At 52.7% G+C, this 17,483-nt stretch overlaps 5 protein-coding genes across 5 annotated transcripts; 2 read left to right on the forward strand and 3 right to left on the reverse strand.

Moving 5' to 3' along the window:
* Positions 1-4,508: 4,508 nt before the first annotated feature.
* Positions 4,509-6,896, forward strand: JN550_005091 (uncharacterized protein; the record flags this gene model as incomplete). The annotated part of the gene is made up of 3 exons (XM_049316680.1): positions 4,509-4,557; positions 4,610-4,733; positions 4,832-6,896. The coding sequence occupies 3 exons, from the start codon at positions 4,509-4,511 to the stop codon at positions 6,894-6,896; spliced, it is 2,238 nt and encodes a 745-aa protein (XP_049172892.1).
* Positions 6,897-10,035: 3,139 nt separating this feature from the next.
* JN550_005092 (uncharacterized protein) lies at positions 10,036-11,329 on the reverse strand (the record flags this gene model as incomplete). Its single annotated transcript, XM_049316681.1, has 2 exons — positions 10,036-10,377; positions 10,430-11,329. 2 exons carry the CDS (start codon positions 11,327-11,329, stop codon positions 10,036-10,038), a joined length of 1,242 nt encoding a protein of 413 aa, XP_049172893.1.
* An 868-nt stretch (positions 11,330-12,197) lies between these two features.
* On the reverse strand, positions 12,198-12,629 carry JN550_005093 (uncharacterized protein; the record flags this gene model as incomplete). Its single annotated transcript, XM_049316682.1, has 1 exon — positions 12,198-12,629. The coding sequence occupies one exon, from the start codon at positions 12,627-12,629 to the stop codon at positions 12,198-12,200; it is 432 nt and encodes a 143-aa protein (XP_049172894.1).
* Positions 12,630-14,033: 1,404 nt separating this feature from the next.
* On the reverse strand, positions 14,034-14,674 carry JN550_005094 (uncharacterized protein; the record flags this gene model as incomplete). The annotated part of the gene is made up of 2 exons (XM_049316684.1): positions 14,034-14,562; positions 14,619-14,674. 2 exons carry the CDS (start codon positions 14,672-14,674, stop codon positions 14,034-14,036), a joined length of 585 nt encoding a protein of 194 aa, XP_049172895.1.
* A 1,598-nt stretch (positions 14,675-16,272) lies between these two features.
* Positions 16,273-17,115, forward strand: JN550_005095 (uncharacterized protein; the record flags this gene model as incomplete). Its single annotated transcript, XM_049316685.1, has 3 exons — positions 16,273-16,322; positions 16,534-16,644; positions 16,737-17,115. The coding sequence occupies 3 exons, from the start codon at positions 16,273-16,275 to the stop codon at positions 17,113-17,115; spliced, it is 540 nt and encodes a 179-aa protein (XP_049172896.1).
* Between the last annotated feature and the right edge of the window lie 368 nt (positions 17,116-17,483).

Here is a 17,483-nt window from a genome sequence, read left to right on the forward strand (position 1 = left end):
GGTGGATCCCCAACTCAGGAGCAAGGATGACAAACCGGCCAGGCACACAGGATAGACGCCCGGCGTTCGTCTTGCAGATCCGGGTCGTGAGCATGGAAACATTGGGGATTGTGGAGCCCTCGAAAGAAATCTGAGTGCTTGGCGGTGCTTGAATACTACATCCACCCACCATTCTCAGCCGTGGTGGTAGTGAACTGGAACTTACATCGGACCGCAGGCCCTTGCAGTAACCTTGCCTTGCAGACAGTCAAGGGCTACTGGACCTGCAAACCGACAGGGGCCAGAGACAGGTTACGTTTTGGACACCGCGATCCTAGGTGAAGTTTACCATCATAGCAGCCATGACTGGAGAGCAGTGACTGGCTCTAAAGTGTATTTGCCGCCACAAGGCAGATGAATTCGGACATCCAAGTCTGCTGTGGGGTTGGAAGGGACGTCTCGGAATTTGCGGCTTCAGTCCCTACTTGCAATGGGAATGCTATTGGTGTGCCTGAAGAGCGAGAGACGCACCAAAGTAGGCTAGAACAATATATTTAATTGGCCATCTAGTGATTCAGGTCTATGTTTCCTCTTCTATGTACCGTATGACGCAGCACAGCCTCCTTGCGCAGGGTCAGGTGCAAGTCAGTCTGAATGGGTTTGACGAGTGACTTGGTTTCTCACTCAAGAGCTCCTGTTTCGAGGTACCAGATCCGCAGCCCCAGTCCGATGGGACACCTATGAGATCCGAGTCGGTTTGCCCCAAAATGACCCCCAAGGCTTTTATACTCTAGTGTGATCGTGCAAAGCTTGCCTAATTAGGAATCAAGCCGTGATTTTGGTCTGCAAAATGCGGCTGGCCACATGCATTTCGGCTCCTACTACATGGTTGATTACTCAACCAAAGTGTGCTCGCTCGATCTACTGTGTAGTATATACCTAGATCCAAATGACGCATATCTACTGAGCACATACAAATCATATCCGTATGCCGTGTTTATTAATAGCACTGTAGCTAGGCTTGTTGCATTACGAAGATATGAGAGGGCTTCAACTGTTTTGGAATACCGATATATTGGATTCGCAGAAACTTGGGAAGCTGGTATGGGGGCGGAAAGGAACCAAGTGCCTCGAGGGGCGAGAAAGAAAGCCATGCAATCTCGGCTGTCGAATGGGCAGACTGTCATGACGCGAGTAATTGCCATGCCGCTGCCATATTGACGACCCTGAGCTAATCAATGTAGAGGGCGTTACATTGTACGGACGGCAAAATTAAGATCCATCTCCAGCTATTCCCATGGGCAATTCCGAGTGGGTTTGTCCAGTTCCGGCCAGCCTGGCGTGCTGCCCATCAGTTCTGGTAAACCGCCGACTGAAAAAGGTACTCGATCTGGACGATCACACACGTGGTACAACTGCAGAAGCCACCCTCTCGGTTAATCTGTGCAGTCGTCACTCAACAGCACGGCCATTTGGCTTTTGGCCACTTGCTGCATGGGCTAGACTGGTGGGATATGTCACAAAGACTGGCCTTTGGTCAACTCCTTTTGCCAATAGCACAAGCTTTGGAATGACTCGGCGCAGTGTTCTGCCCACGCTCCCGCCATGTTTCTGTTACCATAGTAGTATTACTGTGGTAGACATGGGGCCTGGCTGTCGAACCATATTCTCGTCAGCTATAGGTGGCATTGAAGGCCGGCCGGGCCAACGGCATTTCGTTGCATAAGGAATATGGGGGCCTCTCAGCGCCTTATCTGCACAAAACTATCATAAAGCTTTGCGAGAAGCCTACGTACGGCTTCGAAGCGCAGATTGCCTCCCATTTCCTGCATAATGGCTCTTCTTATACATACGCGCAAGTCAACCATGTCACTCAACGGCTGAGAAGTCCCAGACTTGACGCTTCCTTGGATTGTGGAGAAAGGTGTTGAGGGTTTAATCTGACCCGGGCCCCGTCACTGTGCGAAGAGGGCGAGCCATTGGCGAGCAGGCTGCTGCCAAGACTATCTGTATCAAGATCATGAGCCTCTGGCCTTCATGCATGCAGTCTCTGGCGACGGCGTACGGTGGCTTGATTGGTGTCACCTATACAACTGCACTCCGCAAAACGAACCATGTGGTGATGCAGGTTCTAGCCGAGGATCCAGGCAACTGTGGGGTAGCAGAAGGGTGCGGGATGGATTGGTAGGGAAGGTCGCCCGGCACGAATATCCAATTGTAGCATGATGATGCACCAGAGGCAATCAAAAGGGAAGTCTCAGTTGATGCGAGACATGGGTTTGAGGCTCTGGCCACCACAAAGGGGGCATGGCCGCCCCGTCGCCCGTGTGTTTTAACGTTGACTGCTAGCACCTTAGGCTGGGAGCTAGCGGGCGCGGTATCAAGGGAAGCCGTTGCTAAGCCCACTATGTATCTTACGTGCTAACTTACAGCAGACGTTCGGACGACGGTCTGGTATGAGCGGTACTTTTCCAGACTAACGGCAGCCCTAATGCATAACCACCTTGCTGGACGCTCTGAGTATCCCGAAGACCCGTCTGCTCCGGGGGATTTGCAAGCGAGGGATGGCCAGCAAACATTGGCGAGTTTCTCCAGATGGCATTCTTCATGTGCCCGAATGGCAAAGTGCTGATCTGATTACCTATCTGATCGGCGCCTACGCGCTCGCCAAAATAGCTGCTCTAGTCTGTAGGTAGCAGCCTCCTTCTCTTCCCGCCCACGTCAACCGAGGCCACGTCGAATGACACGCGCGACAGCTCTGACCCTGTCGCCCATCTTCTGATCATGGGGCCCCCGAGACACGCTGGCGGCTGACGCCGTATGTTCGGAAAGGCTCCCGTGCTAGCGCCTCCTCTTGCGGTCCCTTAATCCCACTCCAAGCCGGCGGAAAAGGCTTGTAGCAATCTCGCGGCTTGACATGTCATATTCCCCGATTTTCAAGCAACCACTATACCCCAATCCCCTCTGTGACAGCTCCTGGGGCCGAATTTCGCGCACTAGGTCCGGCTTTCAGGGCGGCTCACGGCTGGGCCGTACAAGGCATGGAGATATATGTGCCTGACAGTACGCGCTAGCCCAGACTGCGCAGTAGAATATATATTAAAACCATGGTCATGTGGAGTCTTGAGCGGCATCTGGATCTTCGATTCCCGTTACACCCGCATGGTCTTTCCTTGCTACTATTCCGAGTCCTGGACGCCCCTGGACTCGCTGGTTGGCCGTACAAGCCCTCCCATCAAGAAGCTTATTGCAACCCCTTTGTGGCCAATCCCCCCAAGTCTGGCCGGGCGATCGCCTAGTTTCTCGCGGAATGTGGAGGATCGCCGTTCGCTTCATATAGTGACTGAGGAGCAGAGCTTGTAGCTTAGTTGAAGCGCTTTGCAGTAGAGGAGAACCACTATAGAAGACCGACTGGAGGAGATACTCCAGCCGAAAATGAGTCAGCCATTGGTAAAGGACGGCCGTGGTCCTTTGGAAAACAAGCGTGTGCCCCTGGCAAAACTGGGGCATACGCAGCGAATAGCAGTTGCAGTTGGCAGATGCAGAACTTCCCTTCGACTTCTAGCGCCGGTACTGTACTCCGCAAATTCCCCCATGCCTAGTCTCTTCTGGGGAATCGGGGCGACCCAGGCACCAAACCTTGCCTTTCATCCGTTCTTCTCCTTCACCGTTCATTGACTTGGTCTCAGCCCAACAGCGAGTTTGTCCGAATTTTGGACTGTCTCTACTAAGCTCTAGCCATTGGAGGGCGTCTGGGCCACCACACGCAAGCAGCCGCCTCCAGATTGAGGTACCATTTAATGGGACATCCTGATTTGTCTTCCCCCCCCCCTCCCCCCTGCTGGCCCTACCCGGCATGGCCATCGTCTTTTGTATGAAACCACCATCACCGAGCTCATCTCCCATCACTTGGTTTTAACTCTCTGGCGGGCCCGTCGCTTGGCGTGGTACCAATCGGCTGTTGCGCGCCAGTGACGTCCGATGAGCATCAGCAGTTCCTCGCGCGGTATCATGGCAGATGTCTTTGATGCCAGCATCCACCCTTTCGTCAAGTATATTGAACCAGGCTTCTTAAGACCTTCCCGGGGGTAGCATCTTGATCGCCTTCAAGACGCGGCATTGATCCCCACATGCGTGCTGCCACCCATACATTGGTTTCCTCTGGGACTGCCAACAATCAGGGTCCGTTCGTACCCCAAGGGCCTGCCGTGGCCTATAGCGCTGGGCTATATACGATTATGGTATTGATCATCTGTTCCTGACGATACCCAGGGTGCTAGGGCGGGCATCTCGAACAGCTTACTCCACTCCATCTTGGCCAACCCTTCATCCCCAGACTCTCCGCTACCCCACAATACGCGGCTGCAACGTGAATATATCTATATAAATCTTTATGGCCTTCCGCCCTCTCGGTTGTCGGCCAAACCCATTCATCCATACCACGCTCAGATCTCGATACTCTCGCCTATCAGAACTGTGTGACCTTGAGACATATCAGACTTCAACCTTGTGAAGACTCTTTAGTAGTCATGGCACCTTCCATCCCTATTCCAACGCAGGGTGGAATGTTCCACACATGTAAGTCACCGAAGCGCACTTTTCTTCTCACGGCCCTTCTCATCCTTTCTAGTTCAGGGGGTTACTCCCCGAAAGCAGTCAACAGAGTCGATAGAGGGCTCTAAAGCAAGCGGAACCAGCGCTGCCAAGCGCATTACTACACCTCATGCTTGTGCTGAGTGCAAGCGCCGCAAGATGTAAGCCGTTCAAGAGCCCTACTTTATGGCAGCGGTATTGATTTATCCATCAGTCGCTGTGATGGACAACAGCCATGTGGTCAATGCTTGTCAAGTAGGGCACCGAAACGCTGCTTCTATGACAAGCACCGGCAACGCGTTATTCCCTCCAGGAAAACACTCGAGGCACTCTCCCAGTCTTTAGAAGAGTGCCGGTCGATCCTCAAACGACTTTATCCCAACCATGAAGCCCAGGCATTGTTACCGCTATCTCGCCAAGAGCTTCTCAACCTTCTAGATCGCCCAGGCGCCGACCCCACGAATGGAATGCCATCCCCTCCTCTTCATGCTTCGCCTATCGAGGCTGGTCTGCAATCTCCACCACTATCAGCGATCGAGCACGGCATTTCAAGCCTTGAGCAAGTTCCCACGAGGGACACAGAATGGGACGAGGAGCGTCGGGGACGAGACCCCATCCCGGTCGAGGCGGACGACGTCAATGCTCTGTCACTCTCAGTCGACCGGCAAGCCTCTTACCTAGGAGCATCGTCGATTAAAGCAGCATTGATGGTAATGCTCAAAGTCCAGCCCGGTCTTCGTAGCTCCTTGACGCCACCACTCAATAGTGTCGAAATGGCACACAACATGCCAATCATGAAGCAGAAGAGCACAAACTGCAAAGAACCACAAAGGGTGCCCTGGTCCTGGAAGGGCCAGACGTTGATTGACGCATATTTCAAGCGGACACACGTCTTCATCCCAATGCTTGATGAAGCATCCTTCCGGGCGGACTACCTCGAGGGACAGAGATGCGATGCCCCGTGGCTTGCCATCTTGAATATGGTGTTCGCCATGGGAAGCATCGTTGCAATGAAATCAGATGATTACAACCACCTGAACTATTACAACAGAGCAATGGAGCACCTGCCAATGGACTCTTTCGGCAGTAGCCACATTGAGACTGTCCAGGCTTTGGCTCTTATCGGTGGCTACTATCTGCACTATATCAACCGGCCGAACATGGCCAACGCCGTTCTTGGTGCAGCCATCAGGATGGCCAGCGCTCTCGGCCTTCACCGAGAGAGCCTAGTCTCTGGCGCAAGCGGCAGTAACAATGAAGTTGCCGCAGCTGAGACCCGGCGGCGAACTTGGTGGAGTCTCTTCTGCCTTGATACATGGGCCACAACAACCATGGGGCGCCCATCTTTCGGCAGATGGGGCCCAGCTATCAACATTCGCGTCCCTGAAGCGGGCTTGAGCTCTGGTCGCGACTCGGCACAGCATGCAGGTATACTTCCTCTCATCGAGAACATCAAGTTCTGCAAGATTGCCACGGGCGTTCAGGATATGCTTGCAATTTCACCACTGCTGCGGGCTGAGGACCGTGTCAACCTAGATGGCCAACTGGTCAACTGGTACAGCAATCTACCTTGGTTACTGCGGACCAGCGACCCCTGCGCCGAGCCTCTCTACATTGTGCGCTGCATCATGAAGTGGAGGTATCAGAATCTACGAATGTTACTTCATCGCCCCGTCCTACTCAATCTGGCCAGCAGCGGAGCCTCGCATGCAGCCGAGCACGACATCGCAGCCATTGAAGCCTGTCGTGACCTTGCAAAGGCTACTATCGAGGACATCTCCCGCGAGTGGACTCGCAACCAGATGTCTGGCTGGAACGCAGTCTGGTTCCTTTACCAAGCTGCGATGATTCCATTGGTCAGTATCTTCTGGCAATGGGACAGCCCCCGTGTGCCGGACTGGCAGAAGCAACTGGAGACTGTACTGGAACTGCTCGAGGCCATGGAAGACTGGTCATTAGCCGCTCGGAGAAGCCGCGAGGTAGTCTGGCGAATGTACGAAGCCTCGCGGCAACTTGAGCCGACGATGCGCGCCCACAGCCCCTTGCAGCGACTGGTGACCGACCATGGCATGCTCATGGCCGACGGTTCGGAATTGCACATGTCACCGATTGGGTTGGAGCCCGAGGGTTTCGGGCTCATGGGTGTCTTAGATCAGCAGGGTCTGTGGGACCTGGACGGGATGCTCTGGGGTGGATCTGATGAGATGGACTATGCGCAGTTCGGCAATGTTCACGACGGCATGATGCACGTGGACTATGGGTTGATGGGCTCCCACCAAGGAGCCGGCGGCATTAACGGCGCGGCTTACTCTTTCGTTCAATGATACCCACTGGGCCCATTGGCCGGGTGTTAGTCTGGGGAAGGTTGCAGTCATTTTTAAAAGGTTACTTTCGGGTCGCGATACCTCTTGGGTCGGATAGGGGAGCGAAAAAGGGACGATACAACCGCGCTGTGGGACACGCAGCGAATGAGGACTTACGAGAGCATGACGTGTACAAAAAAGGGGTGGGACTTGGTCTCGACAGATGTACATAGGCCTCTACCAATTCATAGCTTGGCAACTTGCTACAGTACTTCTTGCGACCGCGGAAGAAGCGCATCAATCAGATGAGGTGGCTACAACCCACGTGCTACTGCAGGCCTTTTGAAGATTTTCCTTGCAAGTTGCCTTAGGTCCGGAGATGGTGGGACCCTGTGCGGATGTGTAATCCGGGGTGCAGGACAAAATCCATGCACTTCTGTCAATCCGACAGGAAGTGGCTGGCGATCCTCGCCTCCCTCGACTTGATTAAGCATTGTTGAGGGCACTCAAAGGCACCAGCGGCCGCCCGAGGCACACAGAAGGGGTCACACTGGCTCACAAGGGTCCTGCTACTGGTCCTCCTGCTAAGTAAGGGTGTGAAGCGGACATCACGAAGGGTTCGCTGGCGTGTCGAGGTCTCGCGAGAGCACGAGAGGGTGTTCAAGGAAGCATAATTTTTCCGCCGGCGAAGTTAGCCTCCTCCTGAGTGCTGACTCCCCTGAGTCCCTTCCAGGGGTCAATGTCTTGCATAAGCCATCCCTGCGGGCGTGGGAGCTGGGGGCCAAGGCATTGCAGAGGGGGTTGCGATTGGGCAGCACCGTCACGGCGTCCAGCCAATGCGGACTGGCGCAATATGGGCTGTCGGCCCGCGACGAAGGCGCGCGCGACCTGAGCGTACCAATACCCCAACCCCAGCCCTGGCTATACTCTACCAGGGTCTGTGCGACGATGTTACGCAGGTAGACGCTACGAGCCGCCTTACCCCTGCCCCCTGGCCCCCTGCCCCCCTTCCCATATCGACCGCCTGTGCGGGGAATGGGTGGGGAACAGTGAGTGCTCTGGAACCTGTTGTGTACAGTTGACAGGATTTCCAAGGCCAAAGTCTTTTGGGGGTCATGAGGTCCTCGCGAATTCTGCACGATAAGCCCGCTTAGGCAGACTGGCGATCACTTAGGTATACTGGTGGGGCCCCGGGGTGGAGTACTAGCTATACCTACCTCCTAGAGAGTCTTGGCCGGTTGGAGACAGTCAGAAGAGGGATAAAGTCCATTTAGTTAGGCAAGAGAGGGGAAATTGAACCACAATTCAGGATGTGGGGTAGAAGAGGATCTGCCCTCTCTCCAAAAAAAGAGTTGATATGTTGTCCGTCTATTTTCAGGCCCCCCTCGCTCGCAGTACCGGTCCTGCCGTGGCACGCAAAGCACAGGCGGCAGTCGGACGCGATGCCATCGCAGTGTCGGGGAATACAAGACAGCTCTGACAGCTGCTGCCCGTACCCGAGACGGGCTCGCGCATGGTCACACTGCGATCACCCGTAGACTATGCGACGCCCTGTCGAACTTGGTATTCGGCTCGTAGAGAGGGCATCATTCTTTATTCACCGCCGGCCACAAAACCATTACAGCCCCCTTCCAAGGGCTATGATACTACAACGCAGACGCTGCTACCCGCCACATATCCCCCTGGTGTTGCCCTAGACCCGACGGCCCTTAGCATATATCCGGATGGCGGACTCTTATATGTGACCTCTTCCTTTCTATTATCCTCTGTGCTTGCGCGTCCTCTCTTTTACGCGAGCTCTACCCTCACCGTCTTACATCATAAGGCACATCGGCAGAGACGCCGCGCAGACCTCCAGTGGGCAACTATGTGTCCATGAAAATCAGCAACGGGCCGCGTCTCAGGTGGGATCCAGAGGCCGCCGGACTTTGGTACCAACGACACGGCATTGTTTGTCGCTACTCTGGACCGTTTCTCTGTCTCTCCTCTGTGCGCTGCCCTGTCCGGTACTTGGGGCAATTTAGCCAATAACCCCGGATCCGGCAGACGGCTCGATGTGGTTACCAAGCATCTTGGGAGGCTGGCGCCACCGCAACACGGCTCTTGGCTTCGCCTGTGCCGTTGAGGTGCAGGTGCATGCCGTACCGGCCACATGGCTCGCCTGGAATTTCCTCGTGTGGTGGCGATGACGAGGTCCGCTCGGACTTACATCTAGACGTGCCCAGGTCATGATGTGATGTTTTTGTTTCAGTGTGGCCAAGTGTGTCTGGCTAAGATGCCAAATGGAGTGCGCTACAAAATGATAGAAACAGACCCGTGGGTCGATACGCCCGATACTAACCTCAATAAGCTGCGGGGACGAGCTCATTTGAAATGTGGTGGTGAATCACATCATGGCTATAGGCCTTGAATTCTGACCCAGCTATATACTATATGATGAAAGTGGAGATTCTATTTATAAGATCGAGCTTACACGTTCAGTACCATAGATGCAGTGCAGGAAGATACTTGAAGGCAAGTTACTTTACTGTCGTCTACGCCGATGATCATCGAGATCGTTTGACAGGTACACGCAGTCCTGAAAATCCGCCATGCTGATATTCAGGTAAGCAGACATGATCGTCTTGAAGGGTTACCGCCTGTCAATCGTACCCAATACTGAGATAGGCTCAAGGAGGAGACATGGGTCTCCATGACCCTCCATGGGCTTAATGCTAGGAATGAATGCCCCGGTGGCAAGTCTTGGAATCACTGCCACGGGGAGGCCTAGATTCAAGTCCTGGTTGTCGAGACCCAAATACAACTCCTCAATCATAGTGGCGATCTTAAGTGTTACGATATGTACCGTCTACACCATTACACTTGAGGCCGAGGTTGCCAATGCTGATCTAGGGTGATGGATTCATCTAGACCATGGATTACCAATCCAGTTGTCAGTTATGATTATGTCACGCTTCCTTCAGTCCATCGAGAACATCATTTCATATTCGGCTTTGCCAAATGCAGTATCAAAACCAGGAAATTGAATGTTGCCCATAATGGTGATGGCTTATCTGGCTTGATCGTCGTTCGAGGTCTATAGTCTTGGCTTCCGATTGAGGAGGTATCGCTTTGCCTATCTGCACGTTACTTGCAATGCCTCGGTCAATATAAGTGGTCTTTAGCTTACCTCGCCAATAGCATCATAGCACTGCGCCCATTTCAGGAAGGCTGAGCTATTGAAGTGTGCATTCATATCTGGCTTCGTATTTTTCAGCGATTTGATGTGCCAATTGTCGGCCTGCTTGGTCCCAGTCACGGGCTGGCCGATGAAGATGTCGCTGTTTGTCCTCGCCCATTTCTTGATACGCTCGACTCTAGGCTTTCTGATGCGTTCCCAGTCACCCGTTATGGTCCTCATATTTATAGATGCATGGGCATCTTGGGAGATGAGAAACTCTAGAACTCCGATATCCTCGACAATTTGGGAGAACCCTTGAGCAGCGTTTGGATGCATTGCGTGCTAGAAATGAATAAGTGGGCTGTCACGTAAGTCATTTCGGTACATAACATACTGCAGAGTCTCCGAGAAGCACGATCCTTCCGTTCCTGCTGGTCCATCGCGGCAAATCGGGCAGTTCAGCTAGCCTCCACCTGTCACACGTCGTGCACAACCTCAAGACCTTGCGCATTTCTGGGCAGGATCCGCGGAAAAATCGGCGAATGTAGTCGATATCCCCTTTCTCATCCCAGAGTGCTTTCTGATCCGTTTGGCCCTTGATCCCGAAAAGACATCCATGAGTCTCCAAATTGGGTGTATATCTGCTCACGACGAACGATTCGTTTCCCATGTATACGTTGAGGTAAGGTGACCCTATAAGTTGCTCAAACTCTTTGACGCCGTCCATTTCATTTTTGCCCAGCTGAACTCCGTACAATGTGATATCGCTCAATAAAGGTTCGACTGGATCTTGTATGTCCCTCAAAATCTGCGCTCTTATACCGGAGCGTATCCCATCCGAGGCCAGCACGAGATCTGCTTGCATTCTCGAGCCGTTCTCCAAGATGAGGACTGGGCCAGCCTCCTCGTCCTCTGCTGTGACCACAGTCGAGTTGAAGGTGAGCGTGGCCCCTGCCTCGGCGGCTCTGCGTTCGAGTACCTTGATCACCACACTTCGCATCGTCCCCCAATCTGGATCGTCTGCTACATCAGTTGCGACAGTCTTGGTAGCCACCGCGCCGGTTTGCAGGCTGCGGAAGCAGTTGCCCGCCGTATCCACGCTGATGCGCTCGAGATCCGGCCTGAGGCCCCACGTATGCATTATCTTGGATGCGGGTGGTCGTATATTTATCCCGCTCCCCGCAGGCGAAATGCTGTCGCGCTGTTCCAGGACCTCGACATCATGACCCTTCCTAGCGAAGCAGATGGCAGCGCTCAGTCCGCCAAGACCTGCGCCTACGATGATGATCCGCATCTTGTCCGATACTCTAGCCCAGGAGGGTGGTCACGTCCTCGCCGTCAATAAGAGAAGAGCTCGAGTGGGAAATGCTTCTTGAAGAATAAACAGATAAGCAGCTGCTTTGGAGAGACCGGGAAATACGATAGCGTAACATACTACACCGAACAACAGCCGCAGTGAGCACTAAGGTATAACCACTGTGAAGTTCGTCTAGCGCTTACTTCTTGATTACGGAGTAACTCAACAGAGACTTCAATATTCCAGATAATATGACAGGATTGTTCGGAGAAGGAAGGTGTCATCTCAAGAGTGCAGGTTGCGTGGCAAACCCCGAATCCTGCCAGGTAATCTGTACCCCACACGGGCCCGAGGTGCACAGTCGGAGCGGACCGGCGGTATATGTCGTTGTCAACGTCGGCCCGGTAAGGTTGGGCCACATTGAGCTACGCCGGGGTCGAGCTTCGCTATGTGTCGGAAAGGGTGACTCCAACTAGCCTCCGCTTGGCTGGCAGCAACCAATGCTCTCGTCATGACTACACTAAGTATAGCCACCTAAGCGGTAAGGCAACCAGACACCTCCTGCAACGAGTTGACTAGAATTCTGATGGCATAGAAAGCTTGAGTGCGTCTTCATTACTGTCTTCATTAATTCCATCGGATATCGTTGTAGCGGTATGTGTGCAACTGCTTGACCCGTGGGGACTATCGCATTGTAACGAGACTGGCACCATTGCTTCCATATATACATGAACAAGCCCGCTCGATTTAGAACCCTTTGATCTATGGAAAACTTCTGCAGAACGGGCGTTCAATAAAACATTACAGGCTTATGAATGTAGGAGCAACACTCACTCCACGCACACGGCATCCCAATTCTGTGCAGCTACAGCCCCATAAAGCGCTTCTGCTTTTCAAGCGGCCCGACTAACGTCCTCCCACTGATGGGATGGTTGACTTGAATCTCGAATAAATCAACCAGGCCAAGTCCTGTCAGCCCATCCCTCTCTACCATCCGTGGCGGTAGTGCGGCAATGACCTCGGCCTCGCCAGCCGTACCATCCTTGAGGACCTCGTAGAAGTTAGCATTGAGCGCCATGAACTCATCCGAGGCGTGGCCCTCGGCGCCCTCAGGCTCCTTCAGCAAGTAGATCAGGATGTACGCTGTCCCTTTGTGCCGGCCAAAGCGGATACCAATGACATTCTTGTCCCCGTACATGCGCTGCGCCAGCGGAAGCAACCGCGGCCGCATCTGTCGGAAGATCTCCATCGTCCCCTTATTGGGCTGCCGCCGGTATCCGTTCCATATGAGATCCATATCTAGTACTTTATCTTGAAGGCCATACGGAAAGGAAACGGTATCTGTTCCAGGAACAGGTCCTGCCGAATGATGACTATGGGTGTGGCTCATCCCCTGGTGGCTAGGTGACTAGATTGACTCAATGCGGATTGTTGCAGACTCTGATTCAGTTGCATGAATCAGAGCCTTGGGCTCTAGAAGCATGGAGTTACGGCAATCTCAGCAGTTACACAACCTGCTGGTTGGTGAAGGAGCCCCGGAACATTCATCCTTGCGCTTCTTTATTGTTCTGCTTTCGTCATCAATACAAAGAGGCACTGAGCAACGAGCATTTAGCAAACCTTCGGCGCCCAAGCGCGCTCTTTGGATCTTGATATCAAAGAGCCCATCTATTCTCCGCTGTGTATTCTCTTGCATTCCGACTGAGAGCCTATCGAGGCTGTATGACTTGTGTCTGCTCAACAAGCACCCTTTCAAGTACATCCCAAGGCGACGAAAAGGCTCATTATGTGCCTGAGGCTAGGGAATCTCTTTGCCAATTGTCTGGAGAACTTCGAGACATCTTGAAAGCAAATCTCTGAAACCTAAGTCATGGCCAAAGCTGTCCAAGCTAGTTCGCACACCAAACCACCGCGACAGCTGGGTCTCTTGGTAACCATGGCAGGTAGTTCTCCAGGAACAGCAGCGGCTAGGAAGACTACAAAGCGCTTCTGCCATGGCAAATTATGTACCTGAATAGATAGTAGAAACATGGCATTGACTAGTATTTCTATGCTTCTGTCGCACACGAAGATGATGAAACAGCAGCGCATATTCCCAGCAAACCATTATGTTCTGTTGACAAGAACTCGGACCACTTAGGCCACGTGCTGTGTTCTAGATACAAAACCTCAATATCCCTGATGATTGGGCTTACTAATATGCTTACTTGAATAATACCTCTCTGACTGCAAAAGTGTTGTCATCGCTGGTGATGGCCAACTCTATTCACGTGCGTACCTGTTGTCGCTTAACAAGAATCTGCAAGCTCTACTTCCACTTTTCATAACGGTTGATATATTTGCTTCGGCCACTGTACAACCTCAAACGGTGGTTTATCACTCGGAGAGGCCATCAACTGAATTTCGCGTGGGCAATTTGAGGCAACATGAACGTCAATTGATAACGCAGGCATTACAAGTCATGCCTGATTCTGTGTGTTGATAGACGCGAGCGCTGCTCGCTCTCGCGGGCAATAGAGACCTGCCCAGCCACGGACCTAATCGCCCCGGTATCCCCTATTGTCCTATACTCCATGGCACGCCACAGAAGATAGCACCCTGCTTCCCCCATCCTCCATTGACGATTACACATTACGCCCACGGCCCAGCGCAGGCGCGATAATTTGCGCGAAATTAGCGCTAACGATTGGTGATACGTGTATTAGCTGCCGTGTCTCGAGCGCCCGCTTCGGCCGTCGGCGCTGGATTGCTGTTGGTACTCGTCGCGTCTATCCACGACCTTCATATCCTTGGTTGCGATGTTCTTGCGCGCCTTGCTCTTGTGGTATCTCTTGGACTTCTTCACACACTTGATGCCATGCCCCGTGGATATTTTCTCGTGGTGCTGAGGGTCTTGTACGTAGCGTTCGAGTGACGGGGGAAGGGATGCAGAGCGGTGGTAATCGTTTGCACGGCCTGCCAAGTGAGAGTTGCCATGGCTGAAGTCGGCCGTAGAATAAGCTCCAAGCTCAGAATGACAGGCACTGATATCGTGGGTATTATGCGAGGGGCAATGGAGTCTTCCATAGGGGTGGCTGCAGGAAGCTACATCACCAACATAATGATGCTCCGAAACGTCGAATTCGGGTTCCGTCAAGCTCAGCTCGGGAACAGCTGAGACATCTGAGGTCTGTCCCTCGATGTTGTTCTGGCTGGGGCCGGCAAAGGGCACCCAAGCTTTAACTTGGTACCTTTGGTAGGTCAGCAAGGCATATAGGCGCATAGGAGGGTAGTGCAAAAAGCTGACTCAGACTGATAGTCATCCAGTGGTGACCACTTGGATCCAGAGGTTGAGAAAGCCATGGCACTGCGCTTCAACAACGCCACGACTGTACTTCGACAATATCCGTTGAGTGTGAGCGTGAGTTTCGATTGTGGCGGAAAAATTCTTCAGGGTTTGTCTAAGTGACAAGGTGGAGGGTCGAGCGGATGCCGGTATAGGTATCAATCCTTGAACGATGTGTTTTCAAGTTAGATAAGACATGGGAAACGCCCGTAACGGTATTTTCTTGTGCTTTTGATTTTGAAGAATGAATGCAGCATATAGATGGACGAGAAAGTGTAATAAATTCGTACTCATAAATCTGATAGTTGAACAGAAATTCTGAAGCAAAGAGACAACAAGTTACCAGCAATGCTTCCAATGAAATACGTCAATTGAATGAAGGAAAGAAGCAGAAGAGGTGATGCTGAGCCTCTGCTCCTCAATAGGACGGTTTTGCGGACCTACATATACTGCCATCTCTTGAGACCAGGCTGTGATATACTCTGCCGTTCCCCAGATAGCCAAGAGACCGATATTGCTCAACTACAGAGTATCACCGAGTACCCATATGAAACGCGTTATCTTGGTAGCATGCCATCCCTGTACATCTCAGATGGGAAACATTCTGAAGCCATGCTGCCGAGGCCCATCGTTCGCCGGGTCGTAGAGAAGGTGCTTGCCATGCAGGGGAATTGATACCCTGGGCCCCCGTTGATATCCCACGTCTTATAATCTTGACCTGCATACGACGCACCTTGGAACCGAGAGAACGCCGGGGTTTCAGACCCCAAAATACCCTTTATGATGCCACCTTCGGCGGCAAAGGCTAGGGGTTGGCATATTCGCTGATGGCTCATTTGACAGCGCCTTCGCTCCCCTGCCGCCATGTGCTTGCGTCCGGCAGAACCCTGGGAACCAGGCAGGCGGAGGCCGCAAGCATGGAAGGATTCTAGAAAAAGTCGAAGCAGCACACCCCGGTCGTGGCTGTTAGTTGCGGTGAGCATGGACAGACGTTGACGCGTCCCACAATGATAAGGCCCCTTAGCCACAGATCCAACGTTGCAGAAAGCCGGTGCGCCAGTTGAAAAGAGGCGCGGATCTGATCCCGACCCGAAGGATTTCCCACGGGGACCGGTACAGCCCTATGCTAACATTCAAACCTTATTTCTATACCCGATGGTATAGCACCCATTTCAGCACTGCAAGCTTTGCAAATTCCACAACATGCACGAAGGAACTTTGTCGTCATCATTTTGAGGTGAGAAGGCTTTCGGAGTGGCCGACCTGCGATGCTGCATGAAGTAGCAGGAGTTCATTCGTGACGTACCTTTCATTGGCTACTTTGGCCCCCAAATTTCTTCAAACCTGCAAGCTCCAAAGCCTTGCGTCAGTCGTCATGAAGCAGTTGAAAAGATGGATAGAATGGGCGCTTAGAGCCCCTGTAAGCTTTATTTAGGCTAATTTTGCTGGGCGGCCTTTTATTCTTGATGAGGCTGGAGCGAGGCCGCCAATCTCGTACGATGCCGTTGTTATACTAGGTGGTGATACCAGGTTGACAGAAAGCAGATGCCTTCAAATGGTGCATGTCGTGTAGTACATGCAGAGATCGCCAGGAAGTAGTGCCGAGGTTGTCAAAATGCATCTGGATCTTGTCGGAGTTGGCCTGCAACCGTCGACTGTTCGTAGGTACTGCGCACGACACCATGGTTTTCTTACATGCTTCTGCTGCGGTCCGACTCGCTTTCAACGGTGTGAAGACTGATCCAAATGGTCGGGAGAGTGGAGGAGGATGAAAGCGTAATTGATTCGCTGCCAGCGCCGCCATGTCCCTTGCCCATGACAAATAGCCAGGCAACATTCACTCATTGGAAAGGAAATAGCTCAACCCATATCACAGGAATGGCTTTGACAATCACCTTGTCGAGATGGCCCTCACCGTGCTTCGACATGCAGCCCGCCCGCTGCGCTGTGATGGGCAAACACGCTTCATTGTACGAGGGTTTCCTACGTGAGTTTTCTAGTTTCCTGATTAGGACCACACCACAACCGTAGAACCTGCCTGTAGAAATGCAGCATAATGCAAGCTAAGTGTTGAAACAGTGCATCAAAGGATATTTTGCAAGATGTCGTCTTACGGCACGACGGTGCTGTTTTCCTGTGCCCTGTCGAAGCTCCACTGAGCAAGGAATCAGTCCGGAACTTTACAGAGCACGACAGTTCGCATGATGAATTGTTGGTTTTCCGTGTTGCTGCTCAGTGCAAATGGCGCAACCGCGATTTTCAGACCAATCTTTCGCGGTTCCATCTGAAGGCTGAAGTCATGGTGCTTCACCGGTGGTACCTCGAATGCCGGGAAAGTGATGCTGATGCAAATCGACTTCCTATCCGGAGGGAGCCCGCATCCGCATCCGCAGAGCCCAAGATTGACGGGCGGTGCGATTTATCGGCGGTTCAAGGTGGTCAGCAGCCCTCCGGCTGACATGGTGGGCTTACATACTTAGCATACAAATGTCAAAAGAGACAAGGCAATCGGCCGTGACTTACATACAGGGTCGACTAGCCACAGCGCGGCTGAGGGTACCGGATTAGGAAATCGTACTCGTACGTAAAAAAGTTGTCCACGCCGCAGTTTGGCATCACATCGGCAACAAGATTCTGCGAGTACGGCCGAGTCAGTTTGATGGCTTTGTTCTTGTGGACAGACAGGAGACATCCTTGCGGGTTGGCTGCGCTGGGCTGACAGACCCCAAGTGGTTACGGCCGCTTAAATGATAAATGTGAGGGCGGTGTGGGGTCAACCCGAAGCTATTGTGAGAAAAGAGGACTATGGTAAGCGAGTGCGAGTTT

Source organism: Neoarthrinium moseri, assembly GCF_022829205.1.
Source record: "Neoarthrinium moseri strain CBS 164.80 chromosome Unknown scaffold15_Wmoseri_CBS_16480, whole genome shotgun sequence".
NCBI classification, from domain to species: Eukaryota; Fungi; Ascomycota; class Sordariomycetes; order Amphisphaeriales; family Apiosporaceae; genus Neoarthrinium; species Neoarthrinium moseri.